Genomic DNA, 21,157 nt, shown 5'->3' on the forward strand with positions numbered 1-21,157 from the left:
GTTTCATTTTTATACGTGTTGGGTGATTTGTTTACCTTTCTTGTACATTACACTACTGTCGTGTTTTTCGAATGTTTGTTCTTGTAGCGTTCTTACCCCGTGCCCCTACTGGACATCTGCGAACAAGAGCTTTCCGGCTCATCGGATTCCTCCAGCATACATATTCAGAATCTTGATTCTGATCGCGGCCACCCCCTGAGATGATCATGTAGTCATTACGCCACCGGTGCAAAGGGAACGCGTTTCAAAGCCTGGGTGCTGCGCCGGCACAAAAAAAGGGGCTCGGGAATGAGCTTTGACCTGGGGAGTAGTAGCACTTCTCGAAGTAGCGGTTTGTATAACCATACTTCATCACACTGGTCAGCGCAGGTTGGTTGAAGGGGAGGACGGGGGTAGGTGTGCAGAATGACTGTTTCAGGCAACCTCCTCGCCCCTATTAACCGTGGCCAGGAATGCAGCCCAGGTCTTTTGGGTTTATAGTGCGAGGTGTTTAAGTGCTCCGCCACCACATCTGCCCTGTAATTAATGTATTTAATCGTGCATTGCTTTGAAGTATGGATTTTCTTCACTGGGCACATACAGTAAATACACGTGGTTTATTTTTACACGTGGCTGCTTGAGCATTACTGCCTGGCCAGTGAGAATGTTTTGCTAATATAAAGATGTGTCATTCTAAATCGATGGAAGCTTCTCATAGCTTTTAGCCACTGTGGTGCAATTACCACAGTAGCTTCTGCGGTGAACATGTACGGTGTGTGTGTGTTTGCCAATAACACAGGCAGGACTACGAGAAGAAAGACGCAATAAACGACTTAAACATTATTGTTTTGCTTCATCGAGGGAGACAAAATCGGTGGGCTTTGCGAGTGATTCGGTGGCAGCAAATGCGCGTAAATGTTGAACTTTTTTCGCACCCCACGTAGCCAGCCGTGCTAATAGGAGGTGTGGGGGGCAAGGACAGGATGGGATGGTGGCAGGTGGGTGAGTGGATAACAACGCTGTGGCGTTCAAAGGTCGCACTCATTTAAAGTCGCGCTCATCACACACAAAGCGCTTGCCACAAATGAACCGCGATACTCAGCTGCTGCTGATGATGATGATAGTTCTAGATTTGAAGCTTTCGTGATTGCAAGGATTCATACTCTTAGGTTTTTTTTCAGTAAAGTCACGTAGGTAAAAATTTAAAATTAAAATTAATGAAAGTAATAATAGAAATAAAATAATAAAACATCACGACGAGACTTGTGTTGCCTCCGAAACGTCGTGATTTTTATTATTATTTTACTTCTATTATTACTTTCATTAATTTTAATTTTTTTTACCTACGTGACTTTATCGAAAGAAAAAAATACCCTAAGAGGACGATGACAATCTCAGGGGCATGGACATGCAGCCGGGCTGAGGACACACATCGGGCAGACATCGCGCATCGCCGGCAACAACAACGGCCGCGCCACGGACACTCACCGTGATGGCCGCAGCCAGTCCGGCCGTGTTGCCCCCCCGCTGCCTCGTCCCCCTCCTCCTCCTCCTGCTCGTTGTTGATCACCATCGTGTTGAGCTCGCTGCTCAGCAGCCCGGCCCCGTGCTCCGCGTCTGATCGAGCGGCAGCCGTCGCGGTGGCCGTGCCCGCCCCAGTGACCACCTTCCTCGGAGTGGCACCGCCCGCGTCCATGACACCGCCCTTGACCGCCGTGCGCACCATTGTGCGGCCAACGTCGTCATCGTCGTCGTCTTCGTCGTCGTCATCGTCTTCTTCCTCGGCCTTGGTCGTCACAGACAAGAGAGGCAGCAAGGAGTTATGATGCTATAGACTTTGTTTTGTTGTTGTTTTACCAGGCGGAGAGGTCCACTAAGCTGCGTGGTTTTGTGTTTTTTTCTTTTACAGAAGCGACCCGGCTACAAACGATCGGTCGGCGAAGTGGCTTGTCTTCGGGTGGAAATTTACAGCGGGCAAATACTCGCAAAACGCGTGATCTTGATTCTAAATGTGGAGGGGCAAAAAAAACCCCTGAGGATCCTGGAGAAAAATACACGTGACCACGGGGAGAACATGCAAACTCCAAATATCAGAATCAGAATGTTTAATTATACTGGAGGAAACTGATGAGCTATGAAGCAAAATTTTTGTACAGATGTCCAGAAGTCACAGATGTCCACTAGACGCCTGTCCATATATAGGCGCCAGGGTCGGGATCGAACCTACGACCTCCTGTATACCACGTGGGTCACCCATCCCCTCCCTTCGAACCCTTGCCACTCAAGTTCCTATTTTATGGCCTCAACCAGAAGGAGCTATGGGAGAGCCGCTCTAGAAGATGTTTTGGTCTTTGCCCTGCCACGTTGGCCGGACGTTGTGGAAGAGGTGCAAGCGCCCACGCTTTACCCCACCACGCGGCACGAAGAGACCTGCCGATCGTCCCAAACCAGCGTGCTGCATTGCAAGGCCCGCGTGCCACTGGCTGCCCCTGGTGGCCTTTAGCGCGGCCCCTGACTTGCTGTCAAAGGCAATGGTTTCAAATGTGTGGTGGCGGCCGTCACATTGATGATGTCTTATTGGCAAAAGTGCCCCCCCTTCTGAAGATTATTGAAGATCGCCGGTCTCAACTGTGGTCAACCCATTTGTACTTCTGGGTGGACAGAGGGCAGTGGCAATTTAATCAACTCTGCAACCGTTGTTTTAACTGCCGCGCCTGGAGATCGAAGGAAACTGTCGACCTCTGGATTGCAAGTCCAGTGCTGAGCTGCGACTAATTAAATGAGCCGTGGCTAATTAAATCAGATCTGAGCTGTGGGCTAATTCATAATATTTTTGCATCATTTACTTCGGGTTTTACAAGTTGATCCAGCACAGCAACTGTGCTGGGTCAACTTGGAACCTCAAATACCAAGCAGGTCCGACCCTTCACTCAAACCACGCTCCTCTCCAGGGGTCGGCAACCCGCGGCTCTTTAAGGAACCGTTTCATGACAGTTTTTTTTTTATTAAGGACCACCGCCGTCTGAAATTCACCACAGTGCATTGCGGGCTCTTGAAATATTGACAGGTTTTTTTGTTTTTACCGAATATAAAAAAAATGTTATCTTGTTATGTTAGTTGTTGAGCCCTGCCTGTGATCCTAGACCTACGGAAGCTGTGATTCGTGTCCATCATCGCAGTCGACGACAAGCAGCCACCAAGGTAGAACTGCAGGTGGCAGCATTAGCCAGCGTTTGGCCGCTAAACAATTCGTGCATCCATACTCGCAAGCCACGTGCGTGTGTGTGGAATGCCAAAGGTTACATGCGGGTGTTCAGTTACGGTAACTTTCAAAATGGCAATCTAAGATGCGTGTATCTGTCTCTCTGCACACGTAAAGGTCTTCCAAGCAGGTTTAAAAAAATATATAATCTAACAAGAGCTCTTAGCATGATATCCACAATCTCGTTATGCGATTATTTCCATCCTCCACGCTTTACTCATTTCGTATGTATGTTGAAACTTCTTTCGCATCGTACGTAGCCAACCGTGCGATCGCATACTTCTTTATCTCATCCCAGGCACACCCCCCCCCAATCCCCACTCCTCCTCTACTCCTCCTACAACCTCCTTATTCTTGGACATGGCTATGTTCCATTAGCAATAATTATACATTTCGATTTTAAGCTTTCGTGACTGCAGGGATTCATCTTCTTGGTTCTTTCGGTAAAGTCGTGAGAATTGTATTTTATGTTTTATTTTTATTATTTTATTATTTCCCTTCTACGTGACTTTACCGAAAGAACCAAGAAGAATAATTATACAACTAAATATATCTGCTGAAGTTAAGCACTTCCTCGAAGGCCGGGTTGCTGATGGGATGTGTCAAGAAATACCTTTAAATAGTTTTACATTTCGGCACAGATATGCTATCGTCTGCTTATTTCAATTTTCACGTGTTCCCCACAATGGAGCTGTTGCATATTTTCGCTTAATACATGACAGAGTTTCGCATCGAACTAGGACACATAACTGTGGAGCTCATCTGTCTAACACGGAGCAAGTTTCACGGGCATCTCACCAGCACTGGTTGCATGCCAGCCTGACTCTGTTCATGAGACGCTGAATCTCAAAACCAGTGCAGAGTTCACTTGCGTTTGAACTGAAGCAATGGTGATTTAAACAAAAATTAGGTACTCCCAGAAGGCCGTGCAGCTGATGGGATGTACAACAACAAGAAATACGAGACAGATGTGTGAAGTAGGGGCGCATCGTCGACTTATTTATCCCGCAACTTATATTCTCCACAAAGACGCGAATGGCGATTTTGTCCAAATCTAAATTTAGGTTGTTGTTTTTTTTTGCGGCAAACATAGCGGGTGTCAGGTTTACGCCGAGCGGAGACCGTCATTCTATTCCTCCATCGAAAGATCGGGGTGGAAGGGGGGGAGGGAGCAGATGATTGCTCCGTTGTTTGTGTTCAGCTGCCACAGTCGCAACTCTGGGTTACTCCTCCCTCGGTGTTATTTTCTGGAATATTTGCTGGTTTATCCAGAATGATTCTGTTCAAGTTCAAGTTCATTTATTAGGTATAGCCCTGTGAGCCATGCGGCTCTTGAATCGGGTGCAACCGCAACAAACAAAAAACAAAAACATGAACAAAAAACATCTTAAAGTGAATATGTGACTGAGTGCAAACAGAAAATCCAAGAAAAGACAGCAAAATATTGCAGAAAAAAACACTGTACACCAACGCTGTGTGCAAAAATCCCAGCGGGATGCGCGTCGTCACTTTAAGATGTTCTCTGCTCATATTTTGTTTGTTGCGGTTGCACCTGACTGAAGAGCCGCATGGCTCACAGGGCTATACACCTAATACATGAAACTTGAAATTAGAAAACTTAATCATCCACCTCAGCCACCTCATCCACCCTGCCTCCACCCCCCACCTAAACTGAAGCTAAACTAAACTTTTAATTTTTCGATTTAAAGATTTCGTGACTGCAGGGATTCATCTTCTTGGTTCTTTCGGTAAAGTCACGTAGAATGGAAATAATAAAATAATAATAAAACATAAAATATTTTTTTTATTATAAAATATTAAAAATAAAACATTATAAAATAATTATTTTATTGTGTTTAATTTTTATTATTTTATTATTTCCATTCTACGTGACTGTAACGAAAGAACCAAGAAGACAAACTTTTATATATTTTGTATTTTACCAGGTAAGGCCCACTGAGCTACATACCTCTTTTTGAGAAGGGACATGGCCCCAAATGATTAGGGGCCGTCCATAAATGACGTCACGCGATTTTGGACGATTTTTGACCCCCCCCCCCTCGTCACACGGCGTCACAAAAAGTCAAACCCCCCTAAAATATGACGTCACAAAGCTCTGCCCGCCCCCCCCCCCAAATAAAACATGCTTCAAATCGCTTTAAACTACAGTCATTGTAGTGCGTATTTAATGTGGCGCTGCACTCTGATGTTGTAGGAGAAAACATTTATTAAAAAGTCTATTTAATAAAGTAGAACGTGTTGTCTATATTTATTTAAAGTTGCGCATTTTGATGTGACGTCACATTTCTCAACCCCCCCCCCCCCCTCGTCACACATTGTCACAAATGTCTGCCCTCCCCCCTAGGTGCGTGACGTCATTTATGGACGGCCCCTTATCACGTGGACATCTCGAGCAGCCGAATGACTCTGAACTCACGTCGCTTCTAAAAGTGGAGGGAAAAACCGGAGGACCTGGAGACAAATCCACTCCACCACTGGGAGAGAGAGAGACGCAAACTCCAAATATACAGAGGTCAAGGATGGCATCGAACTCACGACCTTCTCCATACCAGGCGAGGGAGTTAACATCTCACCACCTTCTCCACACACACACACACACCCCGCCTGCCCCTCCTCATACCGAGTTGTCCGAGTCTGCGACCTGGTCGGCTTGCAGAGGCTCGTTGCGTTTCGGCTTCATCGCCATAGCCTCGGTGATGAGCTCGCGCAAGATGCTCACCGGTTTGGCCGCCACGATGAACGGGTGCTGTGGAAAAAGAGCACACGCACTGGGTGGTGAGAGAGGCATGCGTGCGCAACGGCGGCACGGTTGCCACCTAACCGCTGGGTTTCCTGGGACGTCAATTTTTTGTTGTTGTTGAGGTCGTAGCAAGTCATTGTGGAAATCTGTCAGTCTTCCCGGAGACATTAGAAGTCCCGGGTTGTGTCAGATGTGTGATAACGCAGCAATGGAAGACAATGCATTGCCATATGGTGCTCTCGTCTTTGGGTATGGTGATCTGTTCTCATTACCGCGGTATGTCCTGGTTTTTGTACCTCCGAGGTGGCAACCTAAATGTGGTAAAGGCGTTTACGCTGCTGAGATTCATCTGCGCAGTTTTGCCCGCAGTTGTTGTTGAACGGTTCATTTCTATACGGTTCGTGAAATTGTTTTGACCACTTGCGTACAAGTGTTCTGAATTGCTTTGTGACCCCAAGTAATTCCTTAGGCCCTCACCTGGTTTTAATAAAGATTGATGATGATGATGATGAAATCAAAGGCAAGGAATTCCCAGGTTTGTTAATCTATCTCGGTTCTCCAGCAAGGCACGCAGAAGCAGCACAGCCCCAGGGCTCTCCCACTACCGTGATCATGTTGATTACGAATCCAGGGCTGGATTGCGACCTTGGGAAATTCAAACAAGGGCAGTAGCATTGCACACTTGGCATGGGTCCGATACCCCCACCTCTCTTCGTAGCTTTGACGCTTGCACACCCCCCTCCCCCCCCCCCCCCCCTTGAGTCCATGAGTCCCAGTGCAGTTGCATCGCCTGCGCACTCGATTGCTACGCCACTAAACAGAGGCTCAATTACCCAGCAGTCAGAAGCGGCTGCGGTCTGTGGGTTCTGCATGGGGCTTCCAAGGTCGGGGTTAGAGGTAGTGGCAGTCTCGTGAATTATTGCCCTGGCCCAGCGCCCAGACATTGGAATGGCACTCGCATCAGCTGAGAGCCACTCTGAAAAATTAGGGGGCAGCTGGAACCTGACCTGCTGAAGTCCATAAGATACACTTGTTTACGATCTATACGATGACTTGTTTTTCCATCTTCCAAGTCAGCAGGGTTGGCATGGACCCTGGTGCACAAAACGAAGCGGCGGGTCTCCGTTGTACAATTGTCTCAATCTCTTCATCGCCTGGGGGGCCCCGGGCTATCGAGTGTGCCGCGCCACTGTGGCCAGCCTCGCGCTTTGCGGAGGAGGGGTTCGCCTCCGGACAAAGCCGTCAGCGTGGGCGGAGTTCTCTCCCTCGCTCGCGTGTCCCGTCCGGCGCGCCATGTGACCGTGGGCACCTCCCGAGGTGCAACATCCACGGCGACATAACAGGGGAAGGTGGATATCTCGCGGTGCCGAGAAGAGGAGGAGGTGGTGGTGGTGGGGTGGGGGGACTAGACGAAAAGCGTAGTGCTGGGCGGGTGTGTCATCACGCAACTGATAAACAGCACGACTTAAAAAAAAACAAAAAAAATGTCGCTGGGAGAGACTCACAGGTTTTGCACGTAATCGTGGGCAAACCAAGCCGGGTGGCATCCCTGGATGGGCACCCACGACCGCCCGCCCACCCCCCCCCCCCCCAAAGTGAACAAACAACTCCTGGCGCAGTCCCAGTCACCGTGACTCGCCCGACCGGCCTCCGATCTCCGGACATCCTCGGGAACGTCGAACAGCATCAGGCGGCCGCTCCGGCGAGCGCTCGCCGGACAACCGCCAGCAGTCGGTAAAACATCCGGGAGCGGATTTTTTTTTCTCCCCATTTCATAAACGATCTCTGCCGCAGCAGCTGACTTTGACATAGGAGGCAGTAGGCAACTGCTCCCTGGGTGCCGCGGATACATTTCCCAAAATCACTCCGGCAGATACAGAACCCCAACACTGCTGCCCTGCTTCGCATTAGGAACGGAACGCGCTTTCTGCCGTGCGCTGGCAACGAGCGATGTTTTTGTGGGGTTCCGAATGAGTTTTTTCCTCCGTGTGTATGCGTAGTTCTTTTTTGTTTGTTACGGTCTTGTGCCTGCGGACGACCGTCAGATGGATACGAATCCGCGCTCATCTTTGGGACGCTTCTCAAGGCCCCGTGCCAATCTTACGCACGTGCGCAGGGTGGCATTTTGCTCCAAGTGAATTTTTTGCGCGAATAACGCGACCCGCTTTGGAAGTGCCGCGTAAAAAAACGTCGTTGTCATCGGTGGCTTTACGCGGGGATGTGCAAAATATTCGCTTTTTTACGACCGGATTTAGCTCGGGGGGAATGAAAATGAAGAGAATTAAACAAAGAGTTTTAGGGGTATGGAAAGAAGCGTGGCGAGATGCATGCTGGGAATTGCAACAACGATACAGAAAGAGGGACACGTGGGTCAGAGAACAAATGAAATTAGGGACATCATATTGACATCGAACACGATTGTGGCAGGATGTCGCTCGAACCAACGATGGCTGATAGGCCAGGACGGATGATGGAAAGCCAGCCAGATTTGCGACGACCATGGAGGGTGAAGCGATGACATCGGCCCTTGTAGCCGAAGCGAGATGGTCCGTGGCATCAGAAAGCCGCTAGGGAGGGTGACAACGTGACGGGCCCATTCGTCCAGCAATGGACTCGTCGTGGTCGATGACGATGATGATGATGACGATTTAAGAGGGTTGGTGGAACAAGCTTGAATGTTGATTCAGTGCAGTTGTCTAATAACACTTCATCGACAAAACCTGTCATACAACCACGTACATTTGGTTCTCAGCAACGGCGTTTCTCTTGCTGAACGTATATTTACAATGTATACACAACAGCAACAACAGCAGCAGCAAAAACACTGCCGTTTTATAAACGAAAAATGGGAGTAATATATAATATGTATCACAGTAATTTGTAAGCCTTTATTTATCCACTGCTGGATGAAGGCCTCCTCGTGCGGCACCGATCACGGAGGCTGTTAGACCGCAGTGCCCCACTCTGAACCGCTTAGCGGGTTGATGATCATCGAATGGGGGGGGCTCGAACCGACTCGGATATCACTCGGCACCAGAGTTAGCGTTGGCAGGGAATCGAACTCGGGGTTCTACGTTCATGGCATATTGCCCAACTACCCATTACGTCACATGCTCCCCCGTCAATAACAACAACAACAACGTGTTGTGAGTCAGCATCAGCACGCCGCTGATTACGTTGTGAACCGCAGCTATCCACGTGTGCCATTGCTGGCTTTGATATGTGCATGCTTACAGCACTAAACAGCAAACCGCAGTAGACTTGACATCGAACTCTGGCCACGGCTAACATCAGTGGCGAATGACGGTGTCAGAACTTGTGTGGTTTGATTGGGGGGGGGGGGGTGGGGGCTATTTCTTGGGTCGCCCTAACCTCGAAAATGAGCGGCGTGGTGCGGTTTAAGCTCTGCCCCCCCCCTCCCTCCCCCCAAAAAACGTGCTTCAAATCGCTTTAAACTATTGTCATTGTAGTGTGTAATTATTGTGGCGCTGCACTCTGATGCTGATGTTGTAGGAGAAAACGTTTATTAAAAAGTAAATTTAATTAAGTAGAACGTGTTGTCTATATTTATTTAAAGTTGCGCATTTTGATGTGACGTCACATTTCTCAACACCAACCCCCCCTCGTCACACATCGTCACAAATGTCTGACCCCCCCCCCCCCCTCAGGTGCGTGACGTCATTTATGGACGGCCCTTTATACTGGCCTTAGGAAGTGCAACACGGGAGGGCATTTTGTTCATTCTCATCGCCATCGAACGCTGTCTCTCCCGCTCGAGATGAAACACATGCCGCTTGTCGGCACTTCGAGATCACACGATAAACTCATTCAATCGATCTCGATGCGTGCGTGCATCCGTGTATTGTGCGGTGCAAAGGGGAGATTCAATTACAGATACCCCCACCCAAAACAGCAGGGGGCAAAATTACCGCGACAAATAATTGGAGCTCAAAGCCTCGCCATCCCCGAAACACGCTTACTGATTATAAATTAAATGCAATATCTGAGCCATTAGGAAAAAAAAACTGTCTGGGAATCTGTAAACGGATCGCGATGTTCAAGAGTGGAGCACGCGCCGACGGAGAGGGCACACGGCTGCCGAAATAACGCCGATCCGGCTTGCTCCCATAAATCTGCGCCATGTCCTGGCCTTGCTTGCGAGCCACCGAGACGAGCGAACGTGAAAATGCGGGTGGAGGGGTGGTGATGGAGAGGGGGGGGGGTCCTACTCTATATCACTGCTTTGTGTCAGGAGGCTTGGGAAGGGCTGCCGACTTCCCCCGTGAATGAGAGTGATAAATCTGTCTGCGGGCCCCGGTCGGCCCCGAGCAGCTCACAGACGCTCCAAACACCCCCCACCCCCCCACGCTTTCCACCACCACCACCACGTGAAACATCAGCTCCCCTCTTTCTCACCACCATCACCACCACCACGTAAAACATCAGCTCCCCTCTTTCTCACCATCACCACCACCACGTGAGACATCAGCTCCCCTCTTTCTCCCCATCACCACCACGTGAGACATCAGCTCCCCTCTTTCTCCCCATCACCACCACCACGTGAGACATCAGCTCCCCTCTTTCTCCCCATCACCACCACCACGTGAGACATCAGCTCCCCTCTTTCTCCCCATCACCACCACCACGTGAGACATCAGCTCCCCTCTTTCTCCCCATCACCACCACCACGTGAGACATCAGCTCCCCTCTTTCTCCCCATCACCACCACCACGTGAGACATCAGCTCCCCTCTTTCACTCCATCGCTCTCTCTCTCCCGTGTAGCCTGAGCACCCACGCCCCAAACCCCCTTCCGTGGGGGGGGGGGGGGGGGGCTGTATTCCATCGTTTGCATTGCGTCGTTGGCGCATGCCACGCGAGTGCATGCACCCCCGCCCCCTCCCCATCTTATCTACTGCTGGATGAGGCGCCTTCCGGTTGCCAACTCACTGAGGTCCAAAAAAAAAAAACTTGCGAAAATATCGCGGGATGATGAAGAGTATCTCACAATATTGGAGGAGGGAAGACCCACAAATGCTTTGTCTTCAGTCGTCGTTGTAATGGACGTAACCTGGATGGGTGGAGGGGATCTCTGTCTTTTGACGCCCACCGCAGCTTGGAGCTAACGTGTGGATGTTCATTACATGGCAGCATAAATTGATGCAATTTATTAAATCTAGGGGCCGTTATTTAACAAGGCAAACAGCAGATGAAGAATCTCTCTCATTGCGAGAGAGAGGAACCTGCAATGAATAGCGCGCTGCGCAACGAACTCGACGATTCATTATCTGAACCGCTCATGGGCCCTCCCCTAGGTCGACTCAGCCTCAAATGAGTACCTGGTGCGGTGTGTAAAAACAACATTGCTCCCTCCCGTGCTGTGCCGCTCTTCATAGGCGCTCGCTAACAGCACCTGTCCCAAGAGTCTGTCAAGGCTACACGGGGGATCTTTGTCTTTGTATGTCTCCACTCGAATGAGCTCAGTCAGGTACCATTGGCTTACTCTTTCAAGGTGGCCGGACATCTCTGGAAGAGGAAGGAGTGACCACACTATTCGACCCGCCGATCGATTGACCGATAGATACAAAAAAAATAACCCGTAAAAACAAAGTTTTTCACTATAAATTCTTTATATGCGTGGCGGCTAGAGTCCTCTCGTCCTCTGGCTTGAGATGGCTGCCACCTATGGGTCAGATGATTGCATGCCAGCATTAAGCAATTGGTAATTAAATATAATATTTTTGTCCTAAAAAGTGTAAAATTTTGGAGAAAAAATTCACGAAAATTAATTGTCACGCACAACGAGTCTGTGTGGAAAATGTCAGCTCGATTGGATCACGGGAAGTGGGTTAAAAAACGACCGAAAGATTTGCTCGGTCGTAAGCAAGCAAGCACGCAAGCAAGCAAGCATGCGAACTTAATATAAAGGATTTAATAAAGGATTTCAAAAGGAGAGACATCCCCCGGGTCATTTCAGGTGCAACCACGCGTGTTTTTTTGATCGCACCTGAAGTGACCCAGGTCAGCGGCACTGCTCACTTTTATGCTGCTTCCCTTACACAGCCCCCCCCACTTACCCCCCACTTCTTTCTGTGCCGCGTGGCGCTTATGCGGCTTTGTTTTACTGTGCCGGGCACGGTGAGCGCAGCCATGCTCGGCACCGTTTACGGCGTTCAAAGTGTCACCGATACAGCCCCTCGGAGAGCACACACACACGCGCGCACACACGCACACACACACACGCGCACACACACACACGCACACACGCGCACACACACACGCGCACACACACGCACACACACACGCACACACGCGCACACACACACGCACACACACACACGCACACACACACGCACACACACACGCACACACACGAACACGCGCACACACACACACGCGCACACGCATGAACACACACACACACACGCACACACACGCGCACACACACGCACGCACACACACACGCACACACACACGCACACACACGCGCGCACACACACACACAGGCACGCACACACACACGCACACACGCACACACACACACAGACACACACACGCACACACACACGCGCACACACAAGCACGCACACGCACACACACACACGCACACACACGCACACACGCACACACACGCACACACGCACACACACACACGCACACACACGCACACACACACGCACACACACAAGCGCACACACGCGCGCGCACACGGCGACAGCTGATCGGCGCAATAGCCCAATAACCGATGGACGAGCGTCAACTCGCCCCCCCCTCGCCCCCGCTGTGTCCACCACCATCACCGCCACCACCCCCCTCCGTGCACACGTGAGCGCGCGTGAGCTCCTCATGGGCAGCGGTGGCACAGAGGTGAGCGCGATGCGCTACGAACTCTCGGCGGGCCCGAGTTGGGGTTTTTTCCGGCGCCGCTGCTGACGCCGGTTTGCGTGAGTCGCACCTTAAACCGTCCTGGGGCCTCCGCTAGGTCGACTTAGCCATAGTGAAGTGTCTAGTGCGGTGTGTTAAAATAGTAGCAGTGGGGAGACAAAGGTGGCTGAGCGTGATGTTTGGCCACACCACTCCGTCGTGTGCCGTATCGAACTTCATAGGTGGCCCGCTAAGAGCTCGTGCCCCAACAGCCAGTAATGGCTTCAAAGGAGGTTTATCTTTTGTAAACCGCAGATAGCCTCCGTCACCGTTTTACCCACAGACCCAGATACAGACCCAGTCCCGAGACCCAACTCTAGGTGCAGACCCTCGTTACGATACAATCCCAAGGTCCAGAAACCACCTTGACACTTCACAGGTATAGGGCATTTGAGTAAACACCCTCCAAGAGTAATGGAAAGCCTCCTCTGAATTTTAGAATCATCTCTCTTGATTAATATGTACGTCAGATGTTTTAGTTTCCAGATACATCACTGCGTCCCCTGCTCACACGAGCGTTGGATTCATGGGATGACTTTCTGAATATGGTCCCTAATTTTATCCACCTCTCATGGATGATGGGCTGAGACAAACCTTTGACAACACTTGAACTCAGAGGCTACCGAGTGTAAGTTGGTTGTTTGGCAACACGGATTTGGGATCTCCATGGCCACGATTTTTGTGCGAGTTAAAGAGATTTGTGACACATGGGGCGAGTTTGGAAAACATCCGAAAATAGGATCACAGAGCTTGGGCAACTGTTGGTGCCGGTTCCAACTGCCTGTGGTTGCCCCCACCTCTGAATTAATTTTCCACCTATCCCTAAGGAAGTGAACACAAACTATCCTCGTTATGAATTCCACATTTTTGTCAAATGGCAGCAATTGTTGCTAAAGTATGCATGTATGTACGTTGTATGTATGTATGTTGAACTTCTTTCGCACCGTACTGATCGGAGGCGAGCTCCTTCCTAACCCTAGGGCCCCTTCCTGCCAACATTGGCGTGAAACGGCAAATGCGCTTTCACTTTCACCGTTTTTATCCGATGGCCGTTTTGCACCGGGTACCTGCAGCAGCTGGGTGGCCGTGGACCTCTGCTCCGGGTTCTTCACCAGGCACTTCCGCACGAAATCCACGAATTCGTCCGTCCAGAGCTCCAGCTGCCGGAAGGTGGGTGGCGGGTTGGTGGGTATCATGAAGATGGCCTGCGGGAGTCAAGAGTTGCAGCACGAGGCGCGCACGTTCGATCTATTGACGAAAAAAAGTTAGAAATAGTTTAGTAGGCTTTCGCGAACCAATATTAGCAATAATATAGAGGGTTTTTTTGTTTGTTTCTTGTCTTAGATCGCGTATGGCTACATTAACCCCCCCGCCCGCCACCACTCTGGGCTTCGCACCTGATTGAACCACAGTGATGACGTCACATTTACTCCCACTCTATTTAATGATCGAAGATCGAAACAGGAGGAGGATTTCCCCGCAACTCTGGCTGTCGCCTGATGATGCCGGCTGCAAATCACCGGCGAAACGTCAGGATTTACTCGAATTGTAAACGTTGTGGGTCTATACTGTTTGGTTTTTTCGGTAAAGTCACGTAGGTAAAAAATATAAAATAAATTAAAATGAAAACAAATAAATTTAACCGCTACGTTTCGTAAGCAACACGAGCAACCGTCATCAGGTGTTGACAGCTCCAGCAAAAATTACTGAAGCGTGTGTTGCTTCCGAAACGTCGTGATTTAATTTATTTGTTTTCATATTAATTTATTTCATATTTTTTACCCACGTGACTTTACCGAAAAAACCAAAGAGTATGGATCCTTGCAGTCACGAAAACTTCAAATTTAGAATTAAGTTGTGGGTCTACTCTCCAACACACCGGGTGCGCTGAACTAGTAACTGATTGCCACGTTTTGTTCACGGGACAAACCTTACACGAATTTGCTGTGTCGGGTTTAACGATACATTCATGTTTAGGCGATCTAAGCCACCGTCACGACGCTGAATGTGGTTTGCCGACTGTGCCGTGAGAACCTCGCGGGCCGATGTTGGTGTTCGGTCGGGGTTAACAACCGGCACTGAACCGGCACGGGGAAAGTACGGTCAAGTTACTGTTAAACAACTTGTCACCGTGACGAAACGGGGTGTGGTTTGGCCTTTATCTAAGAGTGAATTGGCAAGGGACTTTATGTATGTAATTGATTTTTTATAACAAAAACAAAACATATTTTATACTCTGAAAAGATAAATGCATTTCACTTGGTATCGGATTCACTAAGAGTTTGAGTATATTTTGTATTGTTTTAAAAAAAACTATTGAGAAAAAACAAAACGATTGTAAGAAAGTCAAACACTTTCATCAGTGAGCATTCTGGCACTGGACATACCAGGCTCGCAGGTCAAAGTTGCAGCGGGTGACTTTCTGTGTTCATAACTCAGAGTATAAAACATATTTTATATATACATATTTCATAACTCAGAGTATAAAACATATTTTATACTCTGAAAAGAAAAATGCATTTCACTTGGTATCGGATTCACTAAGAGTTTGAGTATATTTTGTATTGTTTTAAAAAAAAATTATTGAGAAAAAACATAACGATTGTAAGAAAGTCAAACACTTTCATCAGTGAGCATTCTGGCACTGGACATACCAGGCTCGCAGGTCAAAGTTGCAGCGGGTGACTTTCTGTGTTCATAACTCAGAGGAGGGCCGAGAGACGACGAGATACCGACTGTCACCCAAGTGCATGACCATGAGTTGAACTTTGACCTCTGGTATTATAGTGCAGTGCAGTAACCACCCCGTCAGACGTGTATGGTTGTGGGAAATTACTGTTTAACTACAAAGTTGACTATATCACACTACACTATGATACCTCCTTTACCAGTGGCAAAATATAGTAATAGGTTTTTACCCTTTCAACTGGTACAAAAACTGACACCTTTATACAAGGCATCATGTTTGCAATAACCACAACGAGCTCTAAATACGTTGATAGTGCGCTGTCTTTGAGTTGTACGCCTTTTGGCGTCATCTGGTCCAACACCAATGGAGACTAGGCTCTAAGAAAAGCTGTCTCGGGTGTGGACCAATCAACTTCAAGGACAGTGCATATCATTATCATCATCAGAGTCGTTTCTTTTTGTTTGCATTTTGACTGCTTGTGTTGTGGTTATTGCAAACATGATGCCTTGTATAAAGGTGTCAGTTTTTGTACCAGTTGAAAGGGTAAAAACCTATTACTATATCACACTACTATGCTAAATCATCTATGCCTGAAGTTTGCTGCCTGGCTGCTGGCTGGGCTCCTTTGCTACCGAACCTAGCTGGGTAAATTGATACACGGGACTTTCCGTGGAACAAGTAAACACCCGATTGAAGTTAAACTCCGGAAGAAGTTCAGAAGATGTACAATCGCGACACCGAAGAGGTGGGAGAAACGAATGCAGAAGACTAACCCACACGGTCAATTTAAAATCGCTCCAACTTTTCGATATGTGCTTCTGTTAATGCAATTCTTTCGCCAGAGCATTCTTTAAATCCGAGAAAATAACAAAAATATCCTTACAATAGACGTTATATATTATCTTGGCAGTTTATTACGTCTAAAAGCAGGTTACACTGAGTACTCCGAGTACAAGATTGTGAGATGAGCTTCAAAATGACAGCGGTATCTTATTTTCCATTGGAGAGTGAACTTGTTGATGAAAAAAAAAAAACTTTCTTTAAATACCATCTCTGGGTTTTTCCAGATTGCACGCATCAAGATGCGTGTCCAATAGATTTGATGTCAACTGCAGGGAAGGCAGTTTTAGTTATTTCTTTTTATTTTAAAAAGTTGGTTTTAACATCTCAAAAAACGCGTCTGAAGTCGGCTGCTTTTGAACGACACCGTTAGCACGCGTTCATTCGCGTGCGAGTCGCGAGCGTTAGCGCGTAACCCGGCATACAAAACACGCTCGTTTCGAACGTTAAACGCGAAACGCACTGAAAATGCCTAAAAAAGAAAATCTGAAACAGTTAAGCGCCACGGCAGAAACGAACAGCGGTCCGAGCAACTTGCACAAGAAGCGGCGGGTTTCCGTGTTTTGGCTCCGCGTTTCTACATCGGAGGTCATTTTGTTCGAAATCGCGCCACGGCATCGACCTCGTCGATACATAATAAACACAAAACCTCCTCCTCCTCACTGCTCCCGTGTCATCGACTGCGCGCTTCCTTTGACCGATGGGAGCTGCACGAATCCGCCCCCCGCCGCCTCCGAGGGCACCAATAAGGCGGCTTGTGTTGATACCGGTGGGGTGTGACCTTTGGCTAAGGGAACAAGCCCGGTTTACAGCAGTACCATCCACACACAAGGCCACGTTCGAATCTTATCTGCGGCGCGAGATGCACTATCATTCAATAAGATAAACTTGAAAGGTTTATCCGATCGCGCCCACGTTAGAGTGACGGGTGTAAATGTTTGCGGCCTGCTTTGTGTTGAACAGACAAAGCACACTTAAACTCGCTTCTCCGAGGTGCACCCACAGCGAGACGGAGTCTCGAATTGAGATTAATTTCCACGGACCCGCAAACAGACGGCCGGTCCATCCTCGGGCAGGTCCACCGCCAGCATCATTAAACTTTTAAAAATAGTGTCATTTACGGCGTTCTGTTGCACAACGCTTCGATGTTAAAAGTGTTGGGTAAAAAAACAGAAACGATTCTGCCCGCCAGGCGACCTGGGTTCAAATCCGGACAGCTGCCCGTGGTTACAACCGACTTCTCGAATGTGCCGCGTCGATGGTCTCGATGACTGCGCACCAAAACAAAACAAAAAGGCCGTCACTAAGTTTGGCTTTGCACTTCACTTGGATGAATGCCGGCTCTGAGAGTTCCAAGTAGACACTGGTTCGTCGCGCAGAGAACATCTCTCTCGGGGTCAGTACGAAAGTGCATCACCGCCCAGTGCGCGGATCAGCGGCCGCTTAAAGAGATCTCAGAAGTAGATCTGTGATGTCTACTTCCGCGGGCCGGTCTCTAACAACGGGGGTCATGTGCTGCTCCGCAAAGAGGCCAGAATGGCTTGCTTGTCGAACGACAAGATACACGAGATCACAAATGAGACACAATTCCGGGAAATCACTAAGTAAACACCAAGTAACTAACACGTTGTGTATTGATAACCTAGTGCGGCACTGGAAACATATGGGAATGTGCTGAGCTACAGGAGAACAGATGCTCCCCCTGCGAACGACATTTGATAACAGAGACGAATCTTGTAAAAATGAAATTGTTTTAAATGTCTCACTGGAATAATACAAATTGGGCAATGCATAAAACGACTGACCGTGTTTTTTTCCCTGTAATTACTAAACCATACTTGCAACCCTGTATCGGTCCACGTTCCACATTGCTCACAATAACACATGTTGGGGTCAGTGCCGGATTATGCTAGTGTGGGGCCTGAAACATATGCTATAAAGGGGCCCTAAATAAAATAAAAAAACACGTAAATATGAAAACACGTAAATTTATAACTAGCATAGTAAAGTAAGTGTATTTTTTCATTTGCTATACAGCCAGATACTACGACAAATCGCTCACCTTAAACTCCCAGTCGTTCATAAAAGTCGAAGGCAGTATAGTACTATAGTAATAGAGCAAGTACAGAATCACTGAACCGGAGTTGATAGCTTGAAAGCATTTAGCGCGGGGCCCTTGAAAGTGCGGGGCCCGTAGCTACTACATATGTAGTAGCTGCTTTTGTTACGAGAATAATCCAGCACTGCGTTGGAGTGCAGTAAAAACTAAGCCAGCCGTTGACTCGCAAATGTACAAAGTGCGAGACGAGGCAGAGTGCTTGCGTTTTTCATTCATCCAGAGTTTCTCTGCACCACTTTGATCCCCCCTCTATCTAGCCACGACTAAAACTTGGCTACTCAACGGTCGAGTTAGGAGGTTCCTCCACGTGGAATAAATATTACGTAAGTTCGGATGACATGTTTTTGCCCACTGCGCCCTCCACAATCCCAAATGTTTTGCAAAGAATACACTTAGACCGCTTCCCCGTTAATCAAGTTCGCTCACTCGCTCGGGCTCCGTTGCGGTATTTACGGCTTGCCACGTCAAATTAAACCATGGCAAGGCGACAGTTGCATGGATCGGAGAGCCAAGAACCGAGTTTAAAAGATGTGTGTGGCTTTTGTCGGCCGCTCGTGGAGTGAAACAGGCAAAAGCTGCCTTCACGGCTGTCTGTTAATGTACACGTACTGTAACAAAGTCTGTCGGGAAGACAGCGTCTGAATGAGACGCTGTCTTCCCGACAAGATCTGTTCTTCACCTGAGGATGGCTGCTTGCGTTGTGGCCGAAACGTCGTGAGAATTATTTTATTATGTTTTATTTTTATTATTTTATTATTTCCCTTCTACGTGACTTTACCGAAAGAACCAAGAAGGTGGTGCAGTGGTTATTGCACTGCGCTGCCAGGGCTGGGGACCCGAGTTCAATTCCAGGATATGGCGAACATCAACGGCGAGGCAGAGCTGAACTGGTCCTGCACACACACCGCCCCCCTCGGCATCACCAAGCAATCGACATTGGCCAGCATGGTCAAACAGTTGCAATGACAAATACGGTGGGGAGAGGCCTTTATCCAGCAGTGATCTGCCAAAGAGGTGCACATTATAATAATATCAACGTTTTAAACACTTATTGCTTTTAAAGTTCCAAATCTCATTGACAATTTTTTTTCCACAAATTTGGTTAAGGTTTCTAGCCTTCTGAGTATAACGCGTACATATCGATCCACTGCTGGATGAGGGCTTACCCCACATCCGTCCGGGTTATTTGACGAAGCGCTGATCAGTGCAGAGAGGTCACAGCGGGAGGGCATTCACGTTGGAGCAAAGTTAGATTTGAAGCTTTCGTGACTGCAAGGATTCATATTCTTGGGTTTTTTCGGTAAAGTCACGTAGGTAAAACATTAAATAAATAAAAGTAAAATAATTTTTTACCTACGTGAATTTACCGAAAAAACCCATGAATAGCAAAGTTAATGTCCAGGACAGGGGAGCAATCGGGTTTTTCCGCACTGCCTACACGGAACACCCGTCGTGTATATGGTGGTCACCCAATCCAAGCACTAAACAGGCGGAGACCTGCTTTGTCTTCCGAGATTTCACCACATTCGTCTCATTCCGTGTGATCTGGTCGTAGGCTGAGCATAACTCGTTTTTTTTTCTTTCTTTTATACACCATCGCGTTGCTCCGAGACTCGCCCCGCGGAACACGTGGAACGGTGGTTATGAGATGTTAACTACCCCACCTGGTATACAGGAGGTCGTGGCTTCGACCCTGACGCCTGCTGTATATTTAGAGTTTGCGTGTCTCTCTCCCATCATCATCACGGAGGCTAGGAGATGTTAATTTCCTCGCCTGGTATGCAGGAGGTCGTGGATTCGACCCTGACGCCTGCTGTATATTTGGAGTTTACATGTCTCTCTCTCATCATCATCACGGTGGCTCGGATATGTTAACTACCTCGCCTGGTATACAGGAGGACGTTGGTTCGATCCCGACCCTGACGCCTGCTGCTGTATATTTGGAGTTTGCGTGTCTCTCTCTCTCTCTCTCGTCATCATCACGGTGGCTCGGATATGTTAACTACCTCGCCTGGTATACAGGAGGTCGTGGGTTCGATTCCGACCTGGACGCCTGCTGTATATTTGGAGTTTACATGTCTCTCTCTTTCTCTCATCATCATCACAGTGGCGAGATGTTGACTACCTCGCCTGGTATGTAGGGAGTCGTTGGTTTGATCCCGACCCTGACGCCTGCTGTATATTTGGAGTTTGCGTGTCTCTCTCCACGTGGTCGCGTGGATTTTTTTCCGGCTCCTCCGGTGTATCCCTCTAAATTTAGAGTCAACGTGCGTTTAGAGTATTTGGCTGCGATCAATTTCCACACGATAAGCCACTTCGTTGAGCTTTCATTTGTGGCCAGGTCGCTTCTGAAAAAGAGCTATGTAGCTCAGTGGGCCTTACCTGGTAAAAAAAAATGTTATGTACGAATTGTAAATCAGAATTAAAATTAACACATCCATTTAAATTTAGGCACCTGCTATTGTTTTCATTATCAAATTACCGAGAAGATATATATATACATAGTGCAACAGCATTGAGTTGCAACCATTATGAAGCCTTGGGTGTTTTTGGGTAAAGGTTCAGCCCTCCAATTGCTTCCCAA

At 48.3% G+C, this 21,157-nt stretch overlaps 1 protein-coding gene across 2 annotated transcripts in view; it reads right to left on the reverse strand.

Moving 5' to 3' along the window:
• Positions 1 to 21,157, reverse strand: part of LOC133344189 (serine/threonine-protein kinase 3-like) — a 139,501-nt gene that overhangs the window by 40,440 nt on the left and 77,904 nt on the right. Inside the window, exons 7-9 of one of the 2 annotated variants that reach the window (XM_061554217.1) lie at positions 13,993 to 14,085; positions 5,883 to 6,008; positions 1,468 to 1,765 (exon numbers count right to left, since the gene is read on the reverse strand). In XM_061554217.1, coding sequence (XP_061410201.1) covers positions 1,468 to 1,765; positions 5,883 to 6,008; positions 13,993 to 14,085 — 517 coding nt within the window. Of the gene's footprint in view, positions 1 to 1,467; positions 1,766 to 5,882; positions 6,009 to 13,992; positions 14,131 to 21,157 lie in introns of both variants that reach the window. The other variant, XM_061554216.1, reaches the window with a different exon arrangement.

The sequence above is a fragment of the Lethenteron reissneri genome, chromosome 19 (genome assembly GCF_015708825.2).
Source record: "Lethenteron reissneri isolate LAM-NWPU_2019-01 chromosome 19, ASM1570882v1, whole genome shotgun sequence".
NCBI lineage: Eukaryota > Metazoa > Chordata > Hyperoartia > Petromyzontiformes > Petromyzontidae > Lethenteron > Lethenteron reissneri.